At 38.9% G+C, this 25,011-nt stretch overlaps 1 protein-coding gene across 1 annotated transcript in view; it reads left to right on the top strand.

The window, feature by feature from the left end:
- The window catches only part of abcc1 (ATP binding cassette subfamily C member 1 (ABCC1 blood group)), a 40,546-nt gene extending 16,767 nt beyond the window's left edge, over positions 1–23,779 (top strand). Inside the window, exons 13-31 of the mRNA XM_057861580.1 lie at positions 1,291–1,437; positions 1,674–1,761; positions 1,875–1,944; positions 2,031–2,157; positions 4,886–5,062; positions 5,439–5,606; positions 5,713–5,887; positions 5,977–6,043; positions 6,144–6,270; positions 6,365–6,572; positions 9,267–9,577; positions 9,671–9,870; positions 10,072–10,198; positions 11,812–11,913; positions 12,184–12,330; positions 16,175–16,333; positions 16,498–16,664; positions 18,077–18,271; positions 20,401–23,779. Coding sequence (XP_057717563.1) covers positions 1,291–1,437; positions 1,674–1,761; positions 1,875–1,944; positions 2,031–2,157; positions 4,886–5,062; positions 5,439–5,606; positions 5,713–5,887; positions 5,977–6,043; positions 6,144–6,270; positions 6,365–6,572; positions 9,267–9,577; positions 9,671–9,870; positions 10,072–10,198; positions 11,812–11,913; positions 12,184–12,330; positions 16,175–16,333; positions 16,498–16,664; positions 18,077–18,271; positions 20,401–20,509 — 2,871 coding nt within the window. The 3' untranslated portion in view covers positions 20,510–23,779. The remainder of the gene's footprint in view (positions 1–1,290; positions 1,438–1,673; positions 1,762–1,874; positions 1,945–2,030; positions 2,158–4,885; positions 5,063–5,438; positions 5,607–5,712; positions 5,888–5,976; positions 6,044–6,143; positions 6,271–6,364; positions 6,573–9,266; positions 9,578–9,670; positions 9,871–10,071; positions 10,199–11,811; positions 11,914–12,183; positions 12,331–16,174; positions 16,334–16,497; positions 16,665–18,076; positions 18,272–20,400) is intronic.
- Positions 23,780–25,011: the final 1,232 nt, after the last annotated feature.

Raw genomic sequence — 25,011 nt, 5'->3', positions numbered from 1 at the left:
GTAATATAAAAGCAGTGTTGTCAGTAACGCGTTATGTGAGTAATGCGTAACAGTAATCTGATTACTTTCTTTCAGTAAAGAGCAATCTAACGCGTTCATTTTTCTAAATCCGTAATCTGATTACTTTCCTTGATGCCTGTGCGTTACTATTTTGTTATTGCCCCATAATCTATGTATAATGAAGAATACTGTAGTCATGGGAGTGACATCACGTGTCACATTTTCTAATCGGGGATGGAAAAAAAACAGGTGACGTGTTTTACCATGATGCGTGAGCCGTGAGCGCTGGGAATTTGCGGTCAAAACAACATAGCCTTGCTATCTCGCCAGGATGCAATTAAATAGGCAGGAGATATACTACAAACGGCTGTATTTGCACAGTGGAAACACAGCCATTACTTCACATTTTTGTCCAGTAAAGATGACAAAAATATCTCCTTGCGCTGGCTCTAAAAGACTGTTGACCGCTAAAGCATCCAATTCAAGCACCACCTGGAATTACAGCACAACGGGTAACAAGACAGCCAGGACTTTTTGATACTGCTCGTGCTCAATCCTCTGTTCAAGCTCAGTTGTTGTTGAGGGTTTTGAAAGCTTAGGTTTAAAGAAATTCTAAATATCCATCTTGCCTCCTCAGCTGTAGTTTTGGCTAAGCAAAGCAAACGGCTGTCTCTCAGGTGCTATAGTCACAGGATCTGTTCGAAAAATAATTTGGACCCATTATGAAATACTTTGAAGGATTCTTATTCATTTCATTCATTTTTGTTGTTTTATTGCTCTAAAACTTTTATAGACAACATTTTAATGGTCATATTCAATGGTCTATACTTTAAAGGGGAAGTTCAGAATTTTTTACATTAGGCTTAATCTTTGAGTTAGCCTGGGTTCAATTAGTCGCTGGAGTTGATTTGAACAAATTCTGTGCAGTTTGCCAGTTATTTGATAGTTTCAGGGCTTCGGAGTGAGAGCGCGAGTCAATGGTGGTTGAAATCAACTCCTTCAACTAATTAAACCCCTGCTAATTTGAATATTAAGCCTTATGTGAAAAATTAAAATTGTCAAATTCGCCTCATGTTTCGCCGACGGAGGACATTTTGGCAGAACGCCGGAACATATTTCCTCCACACCCTTCTCACCTTTTTAACCCCTGACCCATTTTCATGCCTGCAAATGAGACTACACAACTTTTGTCTTGTTTATCATTGTTCTAAAAACAATAAGAATAAGAGCTTTCTTAAATATTGCTGCCACCCAACAATTTTCATCAATAATTTCTCGCTCATGCCATAGGTTGCACTGTCCACGTTCGCAGTGTATGTGCTGGTTGATGAAAAAAATGTGCTTGATGCCCAGAAGGCCTTTGTTTCGCTTGCACTCTTCAACATCTTGCGTTTTCCTCTCAACATGTTGCCTATGGTCATCAGTAGTATGGTTCAGGTCAGTGTGAGTAGCAACGTGACATCATTTTCTAAGAATGGCATTTCAACATTTGTTACTATATTCCAGAAAATGAAATGTCTGAAAATGTCCATGTTATCTGCTGTTTTGGCATTTTAGTTTTTTTATATATTGTTGCTGGCCAGCTAAAGGTTGATGTGGTCTGAAATATTTTGTTCTTAGCGTTATACACATACATAAGTTGTAAAAATAACGAAAGCATTGGCTCTCTTAAGGCGAGTGTCTCCCTGAAGCGGCTGAGAGTGTTTTTGTCACATGAAGAGCTACAGGAAGACAGTGTCATACGCAAAGCAGTAATAGGCTGTGAGTCTTTTTTTTTTTTTTTTTTAATTATATTATTTCTTCCTACTTAATTGCGTATTTTTTGCTGAAACACATTAACATTTCCTTTGCTTGCACATTCTTTTTTATCGTAGCCTCAAACAGTATATCCATAGTGGACGGAGTTTTCAGCTGGTCGAAAAACGAACCACCGACACTAAAGATGTAAGTATCCAGACTGCTTGATGTATACTTTGAATAAACTTTGTAAAATAGAGTGTTATTTATTTTTTCCCAATTGTTTTCTGCAGGCTCAATGTGTGTATCCCAGACGGCTCCTTGGTAGCTGTTGTTGGGCTCGTTGGGTCTGGAAAGTCTTCTCTTCTGTCGGCCCTGCTTGGAGAAATGGAAAAACTTGAAGGAAGTGTGACTGTCAAGGTGTTTACCAGCACTCAGTTGTGTATTACTGTAAAAGCTTTTTAGATTTTACAAAAGAAGTACTCAGTGCATTTATTTTCCCTATTACCAGATTTTTGACAATTACTGTAATTTCCGCCTTATAGAGTGCACTGAACTATAAGCTGTTCAGCCCAAATTTTACCAAATTTAAGAAAAATCCATATACTAGTCCTTTTCAAAAAATTAGCATACTGTGATAAAGTTAATTATTTTATGTAATGTACTGATAAACATTAGACTTTCATATATTTTAGATTCATTACACACAACTGAAGTAGTTCAAGCCTTTTATTGTTTTAATATTGATGATTTTGACAAAAAAGTCAAGAAAAAAACAAAAATCCCTATCTCAAAAAAATAGCATATTTCATCCGACCAATACAAAAAGTCAAGTCAACCTTTAATTAATCATATCAGCTATGCACTCAATACTTGGTCGGGAATCCTTTTGCAGAAATGACTGCTTCAATGCGGCATGGCATGGAGGCAATCAGCCTGTGGCACTGCTGAGGTGTTATGGAGGCCCATGATGCTTGGATAGCGGCCTTAAGCTCATCCACAGTGTTGGGTCTTGTGTCTCTCAACTTCCTCTTCACAATATCCAACAGATTCTCTATGGGGTTTAGGTTCGGAGAGTTGGCAGGCCAATTAAGCACAGCAATCCCATGGTCAGTAAACCATTTACCAGTGGTTTTGGCACTGTGAGCAGGTGCCAGGTCGTGCTGGAAAATGAAATCTTCATCTCCATAAAGCTTTTCAGCAGATGGAAGCATGAAGTGCTGTCAGGTTGGCAGTCTAGCCCATGATTGCGGTTTTGAGTAATGAACCAGGCTGTGAGTTTTTAAAAGCCTCAGGAATCTTTCGCGGGGGTTTTGAGTTAATTCGTTGATTCAGATGATTAGGTTAGTAGCTTCTTTAGAGTACCTTTTCATGATATGCAGATTTTTTGAGTTAGGGATTTTTTTTTTTTTTTTTTTTTTTAAACATTTTTGCCAAAATCTTCAATATTAAAACAATAAAAGGCTTGAATTACTTCAGTTGTGTGTAATGAATCTAAAATAAATGAAAGTCTAATGTTTATCAGTACATTACAGAAAATAATGAACTTTATCACAATATGCTATTTTTTTTAGAAGGACTAGTGTATATATACCTGACTATTAGCCAAATGTGTCTCTGTTTTAATTCACACAAAAATACACACGGTTCCAGGCTTCAATTGGGACCGTGTGCTTTGGTCAGATGAGACCAGATTGAGCTTTTTGGCAACAAACACTCTAAGTGGGTCTGGCGTGCCACGAAAGATGCTCATGCTGAAAAGCACCTCATACCCACTGTGAAGTATGGGGGTGGGTCAGTGATGCTGTGGGGCTGTTTCGCTTCCAAAGGCCCTGGGAACCTTGTTAGGGTGCATGGCATCATGAATGCTTTGAAATACCAGGACATTTTAAATCAAAATCTGTTGCCCTCTGCCCGAAAGCTGAAGATGGGTCGTCACTGGGTCTTTCAGCAAGACAATGACCCTAAACATATGACCAAATCTACACAGAAATGGTTCACCAGACACAAAATCAAGCTCCTCCCATGGCCATCTCAGTCCCCAGACCTTGTTTTGTTGGCAAAAAGGGGTTGTACAAAGTATTAACACCAGGGGTGCTAATAATTGTGACACACATTATTTTATGTCAAATAATTTTTTTTTTATGTGGGATTTTTTTCCCCCACTGAATGATTGCACTTGTATTGAAGGTTGGAAAGGTTCTCTTTTTTTTCCATTAAGGTCCCATATTATTTGAATTAAAAAAAATAAAAAAATGAAGCTAAAAAAACACATCTTTTTCAGGGGTGCCAATAATTATGGGGGGCACTGTAAGTACTGTATTAGTTTATTATAACAATAAATCAACAAGATGGCATGAACATTATAACATTCTCTTAAAGCGATCCATGGATAGAAAGACTTGTAGTTCTTAAAAGATAAATGTTAGTACAAGTTATAGAAATTTTGTATTGAATCCCCTCTTAATGTTTTCGTTTTATTGAAATTTGTAAAACTGTTCAATCAAAAAATAAACTAATAGCTCGCCATTGTTGATGTCAGTAATTACACCATGCTCACTCATGGTGCTGAAAGCCATAAAATCAGTTGGACCCAAGCGCCAGCAGAGGGCGCCAAACACCAAAAAACAAGTGACAAGCATTCTGGCCCACTTTCATCCCTGGAGACGAGTGATGACACACAGCCAGAGGGCGATGCGTGTCACTGTCGCTTGTCTTATCATCGCTTATCTTAGCATCTGATAGTCGGGCCAAGGGGCTAATGGCTAGCGCCAGCCTTAAGTGTAGCTGTTTTGCTGTAGCATACTTTGGCAATCCCTCCATTTTAAATCAAAATAAAGTCGAAACATTAACGTGTTAGAGTTGGACTGTTCTTCTGTAATTGGATCGAGCATCGAACGGAGTCTTCCTACTCAATAAAGTCTTTTGAGTGCTAGTTGAAAACAGCTAATGAGCAGTAGTGTCACATCCTCTTGTCGTGGCCAACAATGGATGTCCATCCTTGTAAAATTGCTCTTTCATAGTGGTATATATCATTAGATGGAGTTCTACTCATCTGTAAAATCCCCAGAGTTTTTGATGAAGTGAGCCAAAGCTTTCTCAGCATTCGCGTAGCAGTCTGAACTTGATTACATGCTTCTCCTTGCAGGGCTCAGTGGCCTATGTTCCCCAGCAGGCTTGGATACAGAATTCAACACTGAAGGAAAACATCATATTCGGCCAGGATATGAGTGAAGCCTGGTATAAGCGTGTGGTGGCTGCATGTGCCCTTCAGCCTGACATTGAGATCCTTCCTGCTGGAGATTCCACAGAGATTGGAGAAAAGGTATTGGTTCATTATCACATATTCCTGAAAATAAGTTTGGATATTGCTGTGTGATGAAGTGAGGTATAATGTTGTGGAATTGTTAACTAAGCCTCACCTAATGGAGGATTGTCTTGCATTGTACATCGCCTATTTATGATGTCACCTTCTCTCTACTTTTGAATACCCATTCTGGTCACATCCTAGTCAGACTACATACAGACTTTCAAAAGCAAGATACGCCGTGAGAGCAACAGAATAAACAGTGGATTTCTTAGTATCTATTGCATGTAAAGAATGAAAAGTGCACTTTCTGGCCAGAGAACAATCTAAAAGAAAACTTAATGGTTTTACAAAGCCAAACTGCTTGCTTGTCTTCCATTTTATCTGTGTACAGGGTGTCAATCTTTCTGGTGGTCAAAAGCAGAGGGTAAGCCTCGCCAGGGCTGTCTACTGCGACCGCACTGTCTACCTCCTGGATGATCCACTGTCTGCTGTTGATGCTCATGTAGGAAAACACATATTTGACCATGTCATTGGTCCACAGGGCTTGCTGAAGGACAAAGTGTGTATAGTTTTAATAAATGGTATTAGAGGGATAAACCTATCGCAGGACTTTCATGCACTGATTTGAGGTTATTCTTCCATTTCCCTGTGGGGGCTTATTATAGACCCGTGTACTGGTGACACATGGGCTGAGTTATTTGCCGCATGTTGACCTCATCCTGGTCATGGTGAATGGAGAAATAACAGAAATTGGCTCATACCAACAACTCATGGCCACTGAGGGCGCTTTTTCGGAGTTCCTCCATACATACGCTGGAGTCGACCATTCAGACAACAACGGTGAGACACTTGATGCAAGAACAAACCTATGTTTAGCGCTACTAGTTTTGAATTCTTATTAAAAATTTTCATTGTTTTTTTTCCCTCAGATTTAGAATCCAAGACAAAAATGTTAAACAAAGGAAAGGAGAATGGCAGTGTGACTGGTCTTTCAAAGTGAGAATAAATAATATATACGTAATATGTACTATCCTAGGTTTCAACTGTGTATTAATCTTTTTGGAAGACAACAAAACATACAATACTATGTTTTTAGTCCTAGTCAGAGCGGCAGTACTTCCAAAAAGTCTCAGTCAGTTGAAGAGAAAGAGGAGCTGGACAAAAAGGCTAAGAACACTGATGCAGGCAAGCTAACAGTGGGTGACAAGGCCAGCACAGGAAGGGTAGGTTGGCAAACAAGTTAGTTGTCATAACAAGGCATTTCCTAATTTTTGGCCGTCTAAACCTGAGACTGAGTGTATTTTTTGTTATGCACAGGTCAAGCTTTCTGTGTTTTGGGCCTATTTGAAAGCAGTAGGTATACTACTCTCCTGCCTCGGTATACTGCTGTTTTTCGCCCATAATGTTCTTTCTTTGCTCTCTAATTACTGGCTGAGTCTTTGGACTGATGACCCAGTAATTAATGGTACTCAGCCTAAGAGACAGCTGAGATTGGGGGTATATGGTGCTCTTGGCCTGTCACAAGGTAAGAATGTTTTATTTTTCTTGAAGAATTTGCATGCATTTTTTGTCGTCATAATGTTTTACCTCCATCTGTTGTTAATGTATTCAGTATTACTGTACAGCTTGTGCAATCTTTCCCCAAAAAGTATGTCATCCAATCTTGATTGTTCGCACCAGTGTTGTTTTTGGCAGCTCTTTTGACTTTTATGATTTTCATATTTTAGTTATTTCAAAATGTGTTTGTCTAGTTTTAGTCAACGAAAACTCAAATTTCATCTGTTTAACAATTAATTAAACTCACCTGGACGCCACGAACTGTATTTAAAAAGTTTTCCAAGAGTTTACAAGACACTCAATGGGTCCCCGCGCTAAATGCTAACGCTAACGCGGACGCTATGCTAACGCTACAAGTTAGTTTAGTGTGTGATGATCAAGCCTGTCTTGATATGCAGTCAGTCAAATTATCGCACGGTAGATAAAAATGAGGGCGGTAATTTTCGCGGCTGCGATTTATCGCCTCGTGCATGCTTGCATACATATGTGCGTGCGTGTGCTGCGTGCACTCGGCACACGTGTGTGCTGATTACATATTAAGACTCCAGTAGCTTTCACAGATGTTTATTGAACATCAACACACCATGGAATTAAAGTTCAGACATACAAAATAAGGAAACACTTCTATATTAAACATTGTAAAACGTTAGCATTGCTACATTGAGGCTAATGGAAAAAAGACTATGTACTAACCACTTTAGTCTGTTATAAAACATTGAAAGTCTTCTCCACAACGCAAAATTGTTGTTAAAAGGTGACACATCAAACATGAAAACTCGTTCGATTTAAGAATTTGCAAGCGATGCGTACAAAAGAAAAAAAATCTATTACTGACACAACATGCATGATGAAACAAGTGCATTTTGCTTGTTTCTTTTTACTGAGTGTAAAGCTTACGGTGAGCATTTCAAAATAAAAGCACGTCATGTTCAGATTTCTGGAGGCAATCACATATACTTCAGATTCTACACTAAGAATAAATTTAAAATGACACCCATTATGAAAAATCTGATTGGAAATGAAATGATAATATGATATAATAAATTATAATAATTTGGCTTCAAATTTGTTGCATGCAACCTTTGCAGGACAAGATGACAGTGATTTTGGATCAAATTAACCCTTTTAATGGGCTTTAATTGGCAGACAACAAAAATGACAGTGGGTTTCTCATCTATTTCATATTCTGCACCTAACTAGCTTTAAAATGACTCATTATGCATTGTGTTTTTTTAATATTTATACATTTTAATATAGTTTGTGTTTTATTGAAACAATTTATTGCATTTCAATAGGTGATTAATTAGGATGATTTGTCACTATATTCGTGGTGGAATAGGTTATAAAAAATAAAAAAAAACAGGCAATGATATAGCATATCGCAATAATTTATGAGACAATATATATTGCCTACTAAAATTTGTTATCATGACAGGCCTAGTGATGATCACTCAGCACGGACCTTAAAAGGCTAAAGCAACGTGGTATAGCCAAGATAGGAAAACAAAACTTACCAAGCAACACCTGAAATGTTTCACAAAAGGAGCCTGGAATGGGCGAGTATGCCTGTACGTAGAGCGGGGGAGTCAGGGGGAGGCGCAGCACGTCACATGAGTGACACGGCCAAACACTGCTTAAATGCGTGCTAACTACACATACGATAAGAAAATAACACAAATTGTGAACTTATAACGGAAACCGGAAAATTTTCGTCTCTTTTTCGTCTCGTCAGACGACAACCGGCATCCATCTCGTTATGTTTTAGTCTCCTAAGACACATTTTTAGCTCGTCATCGTGACCTCATTGTCATGGGAAAATTGTTTGTTGACGAAATATTTTCGTTATCGTCATCGTTGACGAAAACAATACTGGTTCGCACATTTTTTTTGGTGCATCATTAATGTATTCTATTTTATATTATAATATTATTAGCTAACAGTTTTTAGAAATAAAGAAATTTGATGTGTAATTTTTTAAATTATTGTTTAGTTTTACTGTTTACTTTAACTGGAGTCTGATAAACAGTTTGAAAACCATCAACATTAAAGTTCTACAATCTCGATCATAAAATTGCAGGGCCTATTCATTATGATAGATCATTTGGTCTTAATTGAAATTAGAATGTTTTATACGAATATATTTGTGTATTTCCTCATTTATTAAAAAAAAAAAAAATTTGTATGTTTGTTTTTCTTTTTTTTTCTGTTTAATATCCAGCAAACCACTTCTTAATTTTTGATACCAATTATAACTGCTTTTGGCGAGGATATTTACATACTGTATTTTTCGGACTTTTAAGTCTCAGTGTTTTTCTATAGTTTGGCCGGAGGCTCTGTGTTTCAACATTGGCAGTAACTTATAAAAACAAATAAAAACAACTGAGAAGGGCTGAACATAATTAAGTGATTTGGAGTGACACTGATGGTTTGGTTAACTTGATAGCATGTTCCTTATGCTATCGTTATCTGAATAACTCTTAATAGCTATGTTACGTTAACCGGGCACATTCACAGTTGGTTGTTTATGCGTCATGTAACGTTAGCATACAATACACTTATTCAACCTGTTGTTCTCTATTGTATTTTTGTTTTAAATTGCCTTTCAAGATGACTGGTGTAAGGTTTTGTCTCTTATTGTGTAAATCTTGTTGCTGTGTTGCAGGGATGGCAGTCTTTGGTTACTCCCTATCGATGTCCATTGGTGGCATCCTGGCATCTCGATGCCTACATCAATCCATGCTTTATGACGTCCTCCGCTCACCCATGGCTTTCTTTGAGCGAACCCCCAGTGGTAACCTTGTCAACCGCTTTGCCAAGGAGATGGACACCATCGATACAGTGATCCCCAGTATTCTTAAAATGTTCATGGGATCCTTGTTCAATGTGATAGGTTCTTGTATTGTGATCTTGATTGCTACACCATACGTAGCGATCATAATTCCCTTTCTTGGTCTTCTCTACTTTTTTGTACAGGTTGGTTTTTTTAGACAGCTTTTTCAAGTTCTAACAGTACTTATGTTTTTTTGAGTTTTTAGCTACGCTATTTATTATCTGCTCTCTGTACAGAGATTTTATGTTGCATCATCACGGCAATTGAAGCGACTGGAGTCTGTCAGCCGTTCACCTATCTACACCCACTTTAATGAAACGCTACTGGGCACATCTGTCATAAGAGCTTTTGGTGAACAGGAACGCTTTATACGGGAGAGTGATCGTAGGGTTGACCATAACCAGAAGGCCTACTATCCCAGCATTGTAGCAAACAGGTTTGGAGGAATTGCATTTACTGTGTTTCCTCAAGTAGTGGTCACCGTTATCAAAGAAACTTATTTCTGGCTAAATCCTGTTTCTACCGGCAATTGACTTAACCTGGACACTATTTAAGGAAATACTTTTTTTGTCTCCACAGATTCTCCACAGAAATCTTATGTTTTGTTTATCAATTTCATTTTGCTCTTCATATGCAGGTGGCTGGCAATACGTCTAGAGTTTGTTGGCAACTGCATTGTGTCATCTGCTGCTTTGTTCGCCGTCATAGCCAGAGAGAACCTGAGTCCTGGTATAATGGGTTTAGCGATCTCCTATGCCCTTCAGGTAATTATAGTCTTGCATTTCATTTCATCCAACATGGTCAAGAAACTGTTTTTCTGATGTTTGATATAAATTAGACTTTATTAACAATCCATTTGTCAAGTGAGACAATAAAATCAGAATCAAGCCCCTTCCTGTTGTGGATAAAATATTACCATAATTATGGTGCCACTGTTAGGGCCCAAATACACCAGATGCATGATCGTTGCGGTTCCGGTCCGACTCCGGTAAAAAATAGCGCCGGAGCCAATCCGTTCCCATTATATCCTATTGTTCAACGTATACCGGCCGCGTCAGTGCTTCGGATTGACTGCGGTCCACCTCCAGCGTGCCGCAGCCCGCCGGATGGTATAGGCTATTTTCTGTTTTTTGCTGGACACGCACCCGACAAAATGGGCGGAGCTGGGCCTGGACGTAACAGCCCAGTTGCTTATTCACGGTTTAAACACCAGCGAACATGGACGAAGAACGTTTCATCATGGAGGTGGAAAGTCACAAAGTGATATACGATGCAGCAGATCGTTGTTATAAGGACAGCATTAAAAGCGAAGCTGCAAGCTGTCCTATTATGTGTGGTTTTCTGGCAATGATATCAAACACACGACGTGCTGACAACTTTGAGCGGAAAAAAAAAAAGCAGCGTATCTGGAAGTGGTTCCACTTCAGAAATTCACGTGCCCGGCGCACACACAATGTCGGTTTGTATACAGAGTCGAGGGGGAAAAGTACGAAAGACAATAGAGACACTTTCTTTCCTACATTTTACTTGACTTTTCATAGGAAAACCAACAGTTTGCGCTGGGCACAGGAATCTGCAGTGTTGAGACACCAATTCCAAGTACGCTGTTTTTTAGGTCGTGTAGTATATAATTCGCTATCCCTTTTATAAATATTACAGATTATTTAAAAGTTGTTTATAACAGCTGTATGAGATGTTATGTGCCATAAATTTTAAATGTGCACAAATATATAAACCCACCGACACAACCAAGGGCATAATAGGGCCCCGCCCCCCTTCCCCCCACACACGGAGCCCTGATCTCAACATGATGCAGTCAATTTGGAATTAAGAGACATACATAACTAAAATATCAATATGCAAAAAAAAAGTACTCTCTCTGCTTCTCTGATGAGTATAGACTCCGTGTGTTTTTCGTTGTTTTAAATGGCACATTATAGCGCGCGATCACGCGAGCGCTCAAGAGGGAACGGAGTTGGCGGACTGCAGCCGTGCGCAGCCGGTATGATTTGCCTGTTTTTGACGTACTGCGTGGCACGCAGTCAACACTGAGCCGAACCGGAACGATCATGCATCTGGTGTATTTTGGCACTTAGCCTCAATAATGTGCTATCTACTATTGTTATATTTTGTCTTTTTTTTGTTTGTAAATAATAGATTGGGCAAATGTACAACAATGAAAACATGTAGGTCATGCCATTTCATGTTAATGTAATTCCAAAAATACCACAACTCTAATCCTCCATTACATTACCATCCATTACCTCATTACAAATTCCTTCTGACACTTGTGCATATTAGCTTCACTTACTTGTTTGGCTCAGGAGTTTAGGACAAAGTTTATCCCATCCTCATCTGGGTATTCTGTCTCGTGCAGTTGACAGCCTCTTTAACCTGGCTGGTAAGAATGTCCTCTGATGTGGAAACAAACATTGTTGCAGTGGAGCGAGTAAAGGAGTACAGTGACACAGAAAAAGAGGTACAGTACACTGTTTCAGGCAGTTAATCAATCTTTGTATTTTGTATTCTCCAAAAGACTTGGAAGTGGACAAAAAAACATGGCACAAACCATGGCCATTCCCTAGATGGTTCATTTTCTCATAGTTATAATGAATTATTTATTTGTCTTTGGCATTTCACTTGATTAGGTTCTTTTTAGATATTATTTGTGAAACCAAGACACAATACTCTTTTAATGTAGTTAAAAGTACCCTGTTAATAATTTGAATATGCCCTCTATGACCACCAGGCTGAGTGGAAGCAGGAGGCCTCCAGCATTTCCCCTCAGTGGCCAACTGAAGGGTGCATTGAATTTAGAAACTTCGGCCTACGATACCGTCATGATCTAGACCTGGCCATCAGCAACATCACTGTTAACATTTCGGGAGGAGAAAAGGTATGACACTATTTTTTACTTGTACAACCTAACACCGCCCTTTGATATGAAGCAAATAGTGAATTTTTGTAATGTTGCCCTCCTAATATTGGCCCATGCTACATAGCGACCAAGCGACTATTGGTTCTCGAATGACCGAGGAGCAGGATTTTAAAGATAGTGGCAAAAAGAAGCCGCTTTTCCTCACGAGGTACAAAGCGCGGAGGCGCTGGAGCCAATCCCAGCTAACTACGGGCAGTGGCAGGGTACACACGGAACTAGGCCTGAACGATATATCGTTTAAACATCGCCATCGCGATGTGCACGTGTGCAATAGTCCCATCGCAAGTACTTGCAATAGTTTTATTTTTTTTAATCCACAAATGTATGTTGCTCCATGCTTTCTCTGTCCTGAGTTGATCGCTTTAGTGACACTCACACAACCTCCCTGTCCCTCTCCCTCCCTCCCTCTCCTAGGTCTTTGTTCCTCTGCGCACTGGCTTATTAAAGTTAACGATGGTTGTGTTTGATCTTGCCACAGAGGCGGACTTCAATCACACCGCATCTTTCAGTCGTCGTTTAACTTGTTAAGCACGTGTTGCATGAAGGAAGCGTGCGCTGGAATGAATGTGTGTGCGTGGAAACGTTGGGGACAGCCGGTGTTCTGATGAATGGGTATGCTTTGTACACCTGTTGTGTTGTGTCCTGGAAATAAACACTAGAAGTGATTCTGCAGCCAAGGTAGATAAACAGAAGCATTAAATAAAGCAAAGCATTTTTCTCCTACAGTACATTATTCTTGTTTAAAAATGATTCGATGATCTGCACGTGTGGTACATGATTGGAAAGCTTAAAATCTCAACTTTCTGGGGGAAGAAAAATTTTTAACAGGAGGGCATTTTTTTAAAAAAAAAAGAAATGTTTTTTAAACAGCAAAACCCTAGCTGGAGGTGAGAGCATGCGAGAGCAGAATTACAGACACCATGACTTTAACGAGATATTATCGCGTACTTATCTTGTTTCGATCCAAAAGCTCCATGTCGCATGTATCACTGAGTGTCAAGACACAGCTGTGACTGGCCGCAGCTGGATTATTTCATTTTATTTAATGGGTGAAACATGGTACTATAGCAGAAATCGCAGACATCAAGGAGTGGTCGAGATTTTCTTTTTCATATATTTACCCTTTTAAACGTTTTTTTCCCCAATTTTTCTTTTTTTCGGGTAAGTTATTTATCATCTATCTGACAGGGGTTTTCAACCCAGTCCTCAAGGCACACTGTGGGTCCTGGTTTTTGTTCCAGCCGATCCAGCAGAGACAGTTGAACCAATGAGGCTTCTGCTAAAACAAGCCACACCTGACTGCAATCAACTGATTGCACTTGTAAAACACCAGATTGGGGAAAAAGTGTTGTCATCTTGTTTGGTAAGAATGAAATCCTGCACCCACAGTGTGCCTTAGTGGAATAGGTTGGGAACCCCTGAAGCAGGGAAAATGCGACAGTAACAAAAAAATACAATTTAGCGAAAGTTATGAGGTAGATATCCGTGACTTTTTTACAGACGCCATATTTTTCATTGTGACATAATTTGTTTAAAAATTGAAAATATGCGAGTGAATCATTTTTTAAAGTTAGCCATATACATTTTGTAAAGCATATTTTAGGGGGAACATTTTGAAAAAAACATGTCCAATATATGTATAATATGTATCTTTTTTCAATGCAAAAAAAAATATATATACAGTGGTACCTCTACATACGATCACTTCGACACACGATCTTTTCTACATCCGACGTAAAATTTGAGCCGCCATTTGTTTCTACATCCGACGAGTTGCTCGAAATACGACGACATGACAGCACTGCAAACGAACGCACGGTGGATTTTCTTGTGTGAGAAATCAACACAGTTTTCAAAAAAAGTTGATACAGTTGGAGAAACAAGGAAAAAAGTGATGCTTACCTTTGAAATGAAGATGCAAGTTATAGAAAAATATGAGCTTGGTGTGCGCGTCCCTGAACTGGCTCAACAATACAGCTCCATGGTCCTCTTCCGACCACCGTTCGCCACTATTTATAAGTTAAGGTGACAATTATTATTGTGGTAACATTGCCAAGGAAATCGCCAGCTTCGTCACGTTTTTATCATTTATTTAAGAACTTATCCAACACAAAACGCCCATTGTCTTAAGCAGTTGACTGCTCTCAAGAAAACGAAAGTATTATCTCTACCGCACCGACCTATCTCACCGTGACGTCAGCTTCGCGGTGCGTTCAGGGACAGTAAAAAGTGTCCGCCATATTAGAATCCAATTCGTTACATTATTTACAGGAATAATTATTAATTCTTCTTCTTATTATTATATTATTCTGACTTATTTATTTATAACTTATTTGTTTTTCTATGTTTAATTGCCATTTGTAACAGTGCCAGCAGTATTTATTAAGAATTTAGTGTATGTTTTTAGGCTTTGGAACGAATTAATGGAATTATAATGTATTCCTATGGGAAAATCCTGCTCGACATACGACCATTTCGACTTACAAACAAGGTCCTGGAACGAATTAAATTCGTATGTAGAGGTACCACTGTATATATATATATATATATATATATATATATATATTTTTTCTTCTTTTAATATCGCAATATGATATCGCAATATATTGCAACCCCCCAAAAAATCGCAGCAATAGTTTTTTCCAATATCGTTCAGGCCTACACGGAACTGGTTGCCAGCACAAGGAGACACACAACCAATCACGCACACACTCATACCTATGGACAATTTAGAGTGTTCAATCAGCCTACCATGCATGTTTTTGGGATGTTGGAGGAAACCGGAGTTCCCGGAGGAAACCGGAGTTCCCGGAGAAAACCCACGCATGCAAACTCCACACAGGAAGGCCGAAGCCCAGGATTGAACCCTTGATCTCAGAACTGTGAGGCAGATGTGCTAACCACTCAGCCACCGTGCCGCCCTACAAGAAGAACAACAAAAACAAACTGAGTGTCAATTTGACAGGCCTGCAGATTGTAAAAATGTTGCCTGTACCTAGCTTACAAATTGCTTGTAGGTTTTGTGTTTGCCAGTAGAGAACAGCATTAAACCTGTAGTAGCACACTTGGGCTAGTTTTTTATAGGACAGATTAATTACATAAATTAATTGCGGAATTAAAATTGCTACTCAGTTATTCGTGAATGGATCACATGGAAATTAGGTATGTAGTATATGCATCAGGCCTTGCACTCCTATTTCAAATTTGCTGTCACTGGGCTGATTGCTGTAATTTTAGGACTATAAACAGCTACTCACCCACCCCCCACCCCCACTTTAACACTGGGGTTTATAGTCCAATGCGACTTATTCATAGATTTTTAGAGACTAATGACCTACGTGACTTTGGGTGTAAATATACCATTATTAAAATGTGGACGCTTGTGGCTTTTAGTCCAGTGCGGCTTGTATTGGACAAATATCGTTTCCTGTGAAAATTTGCAAGGCGAAGCTTTTAGTCTAAAGATTATGGTAATTACATAAATTAAGTACAGAATTATTGTTGCCTGTAGGTTCCACTTTAGCCAGGAGAGGGAGCCGGGCAGTCGTAGTTCACTTTTGGAACTTGCTGGCATAAAGCCTCTACGCATTTGTTTGTGAGATTAAGCGAGATTTAACTTTTCAGCACAACTATGACCCAAGATATCCAATTTAACCAAATTTAGAGCACTCCTAACAGGGAGAGAGAAGTTTTTGTTTGTTTTTTTGGTGCATATATAAATCTCAGTTTACTCCATAGCGCTGACTTCAATTTACTTAGATTGTAATGATCTTGACTATTTCCTACTTAATCTACCTTTAAGGTGGGGATTGTTGGTCGAACGGGAGCAGGCAAATCATCTCTAACACTGGGCCTGTTCAGGATTATCGAGGCAGCTGAAGGACAAATTTTAATTGATGGAATAAACATTGCGAAACTTGGCCTCCATGAGCTCCGCTCCAGAATTACCATCATACCACAGGTCAGTGTTGAGTGTCGATCAAGGGCTTTCTGTTCAACTCACACTTGATCACTTGTGTATTCCTCAACTGCGAAACGATGATGTAAACCAAATTGCACGGAGTTCTTAACAGCTGCTGTTTTAATGTGATCCACAATCCACTGTACTTTTCGGTTCGCCCTCAGGACCCAGTCTTGTTTTCAGGCACTCTAAGGATGAACTTGGATCCATTTGAAAGCTACTCCGATGAGGACATATGGAGGTCTTTGGAGTTCTCTCATCTCAAGAATTTTGTGTCAGGCCTACCGGACAAACTCAACCATGAATGTAGTGAAGGTGGAGAGAACCTCAGGTAGGAATGAGAGTTATTAAGTTATTAATGTAACTACGGTTGTGTGAATTCCGACTGACCACCAGAGTGTTCAGTACTTTCAGCACAGACTTCTGGCAATTAGCTAAAAGGTCCTAAGAAATGAAGACCATGTCAAGAAAGTAAAAAAAAAATACTCCACTAATTATTAGGGCTGTCAAAATTATCGCGTTAACGGGCGGTAATTAGTTTTTTAAATTAATTACGTTAAAATATTTGACGCATTTAACGCACATGCCCCGCTCAAACAGATTAAAATGACAGCACAGTGTAATATCCACTTGTCACTTGTGTTTTTGGGTGGTTTGTCGCCCTCTGCTGGCGCTTTGGTGCAACTGATTTTATGGGTTCCAGCACCATGAGCATTGTGTAATTATTGACATCAGCAATGGCGAGCTACTAGTTTATTTTTTGATTGAAAATTTCACAAATTTTATTAAAACGAAAACATTAAGAGGGGTTTTAATATAAAATTTCAATAACTTGTACTAACATGTATCTTTTAAGAACTACAAGTCTTTCCATCCATGGATCGTTTTAACAGAATGTTAATAATGTTAATGCCATCTTGTTGATTTATTGTTATAATAAACAAATACAGTACTTACATACCGTATGTTGAATGTACAGTATACGTATACCCGTCTTGTGTCTTATCTTAACATTCCAACAATAATTTACAGAAAAATATGGCATATTTTAGAGTTTGAATTGCGATTAATTACGATTAATTAATTTTTAAGCTGTAATTAACTCGATTAAAATTTTTAATTGTTTGACAGCCCTAGTAATTATACATGTGGAAAATAAATTTGGCACTCACATCTCACCAACTATTACCAAATCAAAGTTATTCCTTACAAATCAAAGCATAAGGGAATGCCCTTTTTTCTTTCTTTCTAGTGCTCTGCAAGCTAATACCTGTAGACAAAACAATCACATGGCAACAACAAAGTATGATGGATAGCATGCCAGCAGACTTTAAAAATCTGCAGCTCATTCTGGTTGTAGTCGTTTTTAGTGGGTTGAGTTAAGGCAGCTGAGAAAGTAACTAGACTAGATGTAGATTGTCAAAATGTTAATATTTCATATAGCTAAGCACTTTGGTCTCCAGAAAACATATTCTGCCACAAAGCAAATACAATCAACCTTCATTTAGTTCAACATAGTTGGGAAATCTGTGCCTGCTTAAAATTGTTAATATCAAATATTAATGCGCACACTGCAGCACATCAACGGTCATGTTACTGGTTTTTGTTACTTTTGGAATGATTACAAAAAGTCAATCTTTTAAAAGACACACACACTCTTCTAGTAACTTGAGAGTAAACCAAAAAGTGTTGGCAGAAAAATCTCCGGAAGTGACGTTAACCATCTTTTTTGACCTCCTATAGTGTGGGCCAGCGCCAGCTGCTATGTCTGGCCAGAGCTCTGCTGAGAAAGACCAAGATCCTTGTTTTAGATGAGGCCACAGCGGCTGTAGATATGGAGACTGACAACCTCATCCAGACAACCATCCGCTCTCAGTTTGAGGATTGCACTGTCCTTACCATCGCTCATCGACTGAACACTATCATGGATTACACAAGGTACAATTTATACCACAAGTCCCACTCATGACTGCAGTCTGAAACCAGAAACACTTAAAAAAAAAAAAAAACACTACATTTACAAAGAAGAAAAAATGAAATCCACTTTACCCTTATCTCTAGGATTGCAGCGAATGAAGTCCTACATTGCTGGCAAAAAGTTTTGGCACCCCTGCAATTCTGTCAGATATCGCTCAATTTCTCCCAGAAAATGATTGCAATTGCAAATGCTTTGGTAGTAATATCTTCATTTATTTTGCTTGCAATGAAAAACACCAAAGGGAATGGGGAAAAAAATTAAATCATCATCATTAAACACAAACTCCAAAAATGGGCCGGACAAAAGTATTGGCACCCTTTGAAAAATCATGTGATGCTTCTCTAATTTGTGTAGTTAACATCACTTGTTACTTACCTGTGGCACATAACAGGGTGGCGATAACTAGATCACACTTGCAACCGGTTAAAATGGATTAAAATTGACTCAACCTCTGTCCTGTGTCCTTGTGTGTACCACATCGAGCATGGAGAAAAGAAAGAAGACCAAAGAACTGTCTGAGGACTTGAGAAGAAAAATTGTGAGGAAGCATGGGCAATCTCAAGGCTACATCTCCAGAGACCTGAATGTTCCTGTGTCTACCCTGCGCAGTGTCATCAATAAGTGTAAAGCCCATGGCATGATGGCATTGTGGCTAACCTCCCTAGATGTGGACGAAAAGAAAAAACGAAAGATTGTGCCGATGGTGGATGAAGAACTTTGACTAACATGCAAACAAGTTAGAGCCGTCCCGCAGTCCGAGGGTACAACAGTGTCAACCCGTACTATTTGTCGGCGTCTGAATGAAAAGGGACTACTAGGATACCCAGGAAGACCCCACTTCTGACCCAGAGAATTAAAAAAAGCCAGGCTAGAGTTTGCCAAAACTTACCTGAGAAAGCCAAAAACGTTTTGGAAGAATGTTCTCTAGTCAGATGGCAATAGGCATCAACATAGAGTTCACAGGGAAAAAAATGAGGCCTTCAAAGAAAAGAACACTGTCCCCACAGTCAAACATGGCGGAGGTTCCCTGATGTTTTGGGGTTGCTTGGCTGCCTCTGGCACTGGACTGCTTGACCGTGTGCAGGGCATTATGAAGTCTGAAGACTACCAACAAATTTTGCAGCATAATGAAGGGCCCAATGTGAGAAAACTAAGTCTCCCTCAGAGGTCATTGGTCTTCCAGCAGGACATTGACCCAAAACACACTTCAAAAAGCACTAGAAAATGGTTTGAGAGAAGGCGCTGGAGACTTCTAAAGTGGCCAGAAAGGAGTCCAAACCTGAATGACATTGAACACCTGTGGAGAGATCTGAAAATGGCAGTTTGGAGAAGGCACCTTTCAATTCTCAGAGACCTGGAGCAGTTGGCCAAAGAAGAGTGGTCTAAAATCCCGGCAGAGCATTGTCAGAATCTCATTGATGGATACCATAAGCAGTTATTTTGTCTAAAGGTTGTGCTACCAAGTATTAGGCCGAGGGTGCCAATACTTTTGCCGGGCCCATTTTTGGAGTTTTGTGTAAAATGATCATGATTTAATTTTTTTAAATTCTCTTTTGTGTTTTTTCATTGCAAGCAAAAATAAATGAAGATATTACTACCAAAGCATTTGTAATTGCAATCATTTTCTGAGAGAAATTGAGCATTATCTGACGGAATTGTAGGGGTACCAACACTTTTGGCTTGCAGTCTATTTGTATTGCAATATCCTCATAGCTCTGGATTATTTTGTTGCTTGTAGCCCTTAAATTATTTACTGCTGTTGAGAGTTATAGACATAAAATCCATTTCAACTGCAAAAGCTAGCACTAAGTGGTCACGTTTCACTGTTATTAGCGGCGATAGACGTCCAATCCAATTTGCCTGGGGGGTTTACAGCGATCGACTGATAACTGCCAGTTTTTTATTTTGGTTTTAACCTGATTCTGATCCCGTTTAACAAATGAAAGTGGAAGGATTTCAAATTGCTCCTTGCATTTTGATTTTGTCTGAAAGTGGCTCTACAATCAATATACACTTTCTTTTTCATTCTTAAAGTTTTGCATTACATTGTGCTGAGAAAAAAACAATTGTTCTTTTCTCTCTCTTTTAGAGTGCTGGTTTTGGAAAGAGGAAAAATGATTGAATTTGATTCCCCATCCAATCTCCTAGCTCAAAAGGGAGCCTTCTTCAAGATGGCCAAGGATTCTGGGCTGGCCTGAAGCTTTGTCATGATAGTCCTCCCAAACTGCGAGGGTTGATTTTGAAGGAGTAATACAGGTGGCCCAGCACTTGTCCCGTTCACAATGGGTTCGGTGTTTTCATGTCCACACCAACCTTCCCGAATTGAACTACTAGTTAACTGCCTTTTCTAAGTAAATATGCTTCTTGTTTACTCTATATTGTTAGGGGCTCATGTCGTTCCAGCAGAGGAACGGGAAGCATTTATGTAGCTTTTATTTAGACACCTGTGGATAGAAGTAAGGTCAATTGTGATCAGCTTTTCTCAATTACCAAGTGTTTTGTTTTATCCTGTTTTTCAACGTGTAGTGATTTGACATAATTACACTTGGTCCCATGCACTATTTCTTACAGTGGGGAGAACTAGTATTTGATACACTGCCGATTTTGCTGGTTTTCCCACTTGCAAAGCATATAGAGGTCTGTAATTTGTATTATAAGTTCTCTTCAACTGTGAGAGACGGAATCTAATACAAAAAAACAGAAAATCACGTTGTATGATTTTTAAATAATAAATTTGCATTTAATTGCATGAAATAAGTATTTGATACATCACAAAAATTGAACTTAATATTTGGTACAGAAACCTTTGTTTGCTATTACAGATACCAAACGTTTCCTGTAGTCCTTGACAAGGTTTGCACACACTGCAGCAGGCATTTTGGCCCACTCCTCCATGCAGATCTTCTCCAGAGCCTTCAGGTTTCAGGGCTGCTGCCGGGCAACACGGACTTTCAGCTCCCTCCATAGATTTAGTATCGGGTTCAGATCTGGTGACTGATTAGGCCACTCCTGGACCTTAAGATGCTTCTTACGGAGCCACTCTTTAGTTGCCTTGGCTGTGTGCTTTGGGTCGTTGTCATGCTGGAAGACCCAGCCACGACCCATCTTCAGGGCTTTCACTGAAGGAAGGAGGTTGTCAGCCGAGATCTGGCGATACATAGCCCCATTCATCCTCCCCTAAATACGGTGCAGTCATCCTGTACCCTTGGCAGAGAAGCAGCCCCAAAAAAATGATGTTTCCTCCTCCATGTTTCACGGTTGGGATGGTGTTCTTAGGGTTGTACTCATCCTTCTTTTTCCTCCAAACACGACGAGCCGAGTTTAGACCAAAAAGTTCAATTTTGGTCTCATCCGACCACATGACCTTCTCCCATTGCTCCTCTGGATCATCCAGATGGTCAGTGGCAAACTTCAGACGTGTCTGGACATGCACTGGCTTCAGCAGCGGGACCTTGCGTGCACTGTAGGATTTTAATCCATGAAGGCGTAATGTGTTTCCGATGTTTTTTTTTTTCGAGACTGTGGTTCCAGCTCTCTTCAGGTCATTGACCAGGTCCTGCCGTGTAGTTCTGGGCTGATCCCTCACCTTCCTCATGATCACTGATGCCCCACGAGGTGAGATCTTGCATGGAGCCCCAGAACGAGGCAGGTTGACCGTCAACTTCTTCCATTTTCTAATAATCGCTCCAACAGTTGTTACCTTCTCACCAAGCTGCTTGCTTATTTTCCTGTAGCCCATCCCAACCTTTTGCAGGTCTATTATTTTATCCCTGATGTCCTTACACAGCTCTTTGGTCTTGGCCATTGTGGAGAGGTTGGAGTTTGTTTGTTTGAGCATGTGAACAGGTGTCTTTTGTACAGGTAACAAGTTCAACCAGGTGCAGTTACTTCCGGTAATAAGTGGAGAACAGGAGGTGTTCTTAAAAAAGAACTAAGAGCCGAAATATTTACTAGTTGGAAATGTATCAAATACTTATTTCATGCAGTTAAATACAAATTTATTATTTAAAAACTATACAATGTTATTTTCTGGATTTTTGTATTAGATTCCGTCCCTCACAGTTGAAGAGAATTTATGATACAAATTACAGACCTCTACATGGCTTGCAAGTGGGAAAACCAGCAAAATCGGCAGTGTACCAAATACTTGTTCTCCCCACTGTAAGTAAATATACGTGCAACCAATCGGAAAACATTTAGCTGATAAGAAATATACTAGTTTGAAGACAAAAACATAGTAATGTTAAACTACAATCATCAACTGTTTCCAATGTTGACGAATTATGTTGCAGGAGTCAGCAGGGTATTATTTTCGCCAAAATGAAATGTTTGCTGTTTTGAATGCTATTTGATTCGGGTGGACAGGCTAATGTTTTCCCATTTGTGACAGAAAAGTCTGCTGATCAAAGACCAGCAATGTTTCTGACTTAATACAGTGGCTGGTTAGTGTAAAACCTTAAACGCACAAGTTCGAGGGGTCTGTTGGACAGATTCCCTTTTGCTGTCACTTTACATGCTGCATTGTTTATTTATTGTGTGTGTTTTGTTCATTTTCTCTCTTCAGCAGCTTTAAATTCATGTTTATATCAGCTACTCAAGTAGATTATTTTATGCTCTTACAGAGCTGAATTGATTTGATCAGTCATTGATTCTTGGGCAAAAATGCAACTGTAGGATTGGGACTGATTCATTAGATTCATAATTTAATTTTTGAAGACATGTTTTTGATTACTTCTGCACATGTTTCGTAAGTGCGCATTTTTAGAAAATGTACAGCATATGGCTTTATTTTGTTGCTTGAAAAAATTCTTTGACCTAAGATACCACTCCAAAAATATGTTTGTCCGTTGGGAGCTTTGTGTACGTTCAAAATATGCGTGTATGAATTGTGTTTTAAATAAAAACATCTTTAATTTGATGCCCACAAAAAGTGAATCCAGCTTGGGAATTCAGTACAAATAACACCAGCGGATGCTTAAATGTGACCAATTTTCGCTTTTCAAAATCTTGTTAGATAAAATGGTATTATATGTATGATTTCAATGACGCTTAGCCTAACTAAGAATGTCGCTTATGGGAGTTTGGAGTCCCTCATATAATAGAGCCTTATACCCATTTAATTTTATCTGAGTGCATGGGAGTGTAACGTTATCTACCTTAACCATGATGCACTTTGGCCGTAAAATAGCTTAAATTGGGCAGAGCGTCTCTGGTAACAAAACGCATTTGCCAATACAGTATCTGAGTGTGCTTGTAGTGTATTGATTTGTGTGTTGTTCATTTTTATTGGCCAAAATTAAGGTTGTATTTTCTGAAGAATGTTTATTAAGCCTGTGGAGATGAAAGAAAGTGCGTTTTGTTTTGTTGTCGCAACACAAAGTAAATAGTTTTTTCTGTATTTGTTAATATGTTCATTATTAGTTTTGAATAAATGCAGTTTATATACAAAATATACTTTTGTGATTTCTTAATAGCGAGGTCAAACAATGTTGGGGCGTCGACGGAATTCTTTCAGCGTCCATCAACATGAATTGTGAAAAGATGTGCTTCAACTGCAAACTCAGTTCTCTAGCATGGAAATCTTCCAAAACTTTTATCAAGCCGATGAAATCGCTCTATACTTTCCATAATGTATGTTGAAAATTGTTCCGCAACCAATTATTGTAACGTGAAAGTTAAGCAGAATCTGAAATGTTCTTTTCCCTTTCTTCTTTAACCAATCTATAGGTGTTCAATTCAGACAGGTAGTAATATTAAAGAGGCAAATGCATATGGCGGAAAACACAGACAAGGCTGTAAAAGCAGTTTCTGCTCTTGCACCCCTCTTTAAACTGCGGTACTTTAAGCCAAAAGAACTGTTGTGTTTGATATAACAATATGTGTACATGCTGCCATAGCAGATTCATGGCACATTAGGTCCCCAGACTATTCTTATTTGTCCGTTTTACCCTGGAAACTCCCGTTTACAGATGTCCCGCAATCGCTTTTGTTTCAACCTAGCCATGAAAAGAAGGTAAGTAATCGTATTTAATATTTGAAATGTCTGTCATTTTTAGCTTAAAATAATTCATTGATGTCTAATATTTAGTTAGAAAAAAAAAAAGACTTCAAAAAATTATTCACTCGCATATTTTAAACTTTTAAACAAATTACGTCACAATGAAAAAATTAGCGTCTGCATGAAAGTCATGGTTATCTACCTCATAACTGTCGCTTAATTGTATTTTTTCGTTGCTGTCGCATTTTCCCCACTATTTTAGATGATAAATAATCGATCCAGACAAAGAAAAATTGAAAAAAATGTTTGAAAGGGTAAATATGTGAAAAAGGAAAATGTCGACCACTCCTTGATATCTGATTTCTGCATCGCGACCCATGTTATATTCAGTGGCGCCTCCAGAAATTTTTCATAGGGGTGGCCAGATAGGGCCACTTAAAATCTTGGGGTGGCCAAAACTAAAAGCCATAATTTCAGGTTTTCATTATATTATTGCAGTAAACAGGTCAGGGGAAAACTATCAGAAAGACATAAGGACACGGCTACTGATATACTTTGGTATATTGTGTAATATTTGATGTTACTAATGATTGAATGTGCATAGTCTATAACTGTCCAGTCAACATTTTGAGTTCCACAACAATTCTGTTTTATTGTGTTATGTATACATTAGACATAAGGTGTACATTTAACTAGGGCTGT

The sequence above is a fragment of the Corythoichthys intestinalis genome, chromosome 16, assembly GCF_030265065.1.
Source record: "Corythoichthys intestinalis isolate RoL2023-P3 chromosome 16, ASM3026506v1, whole genome shotgun sequence".
NCBI classification, from domain to species: Eukaryota; Metazoa; Chordata; class Actinopteri; order Syngnathiformes; family Syngnathidae; genus Corythoichthys; species Corythoichthys intestinalis.
Note: the sequence above shows the minus strand (reverse complement) of the source record. Positions and strands in the feature narration are given on the sequence as shown.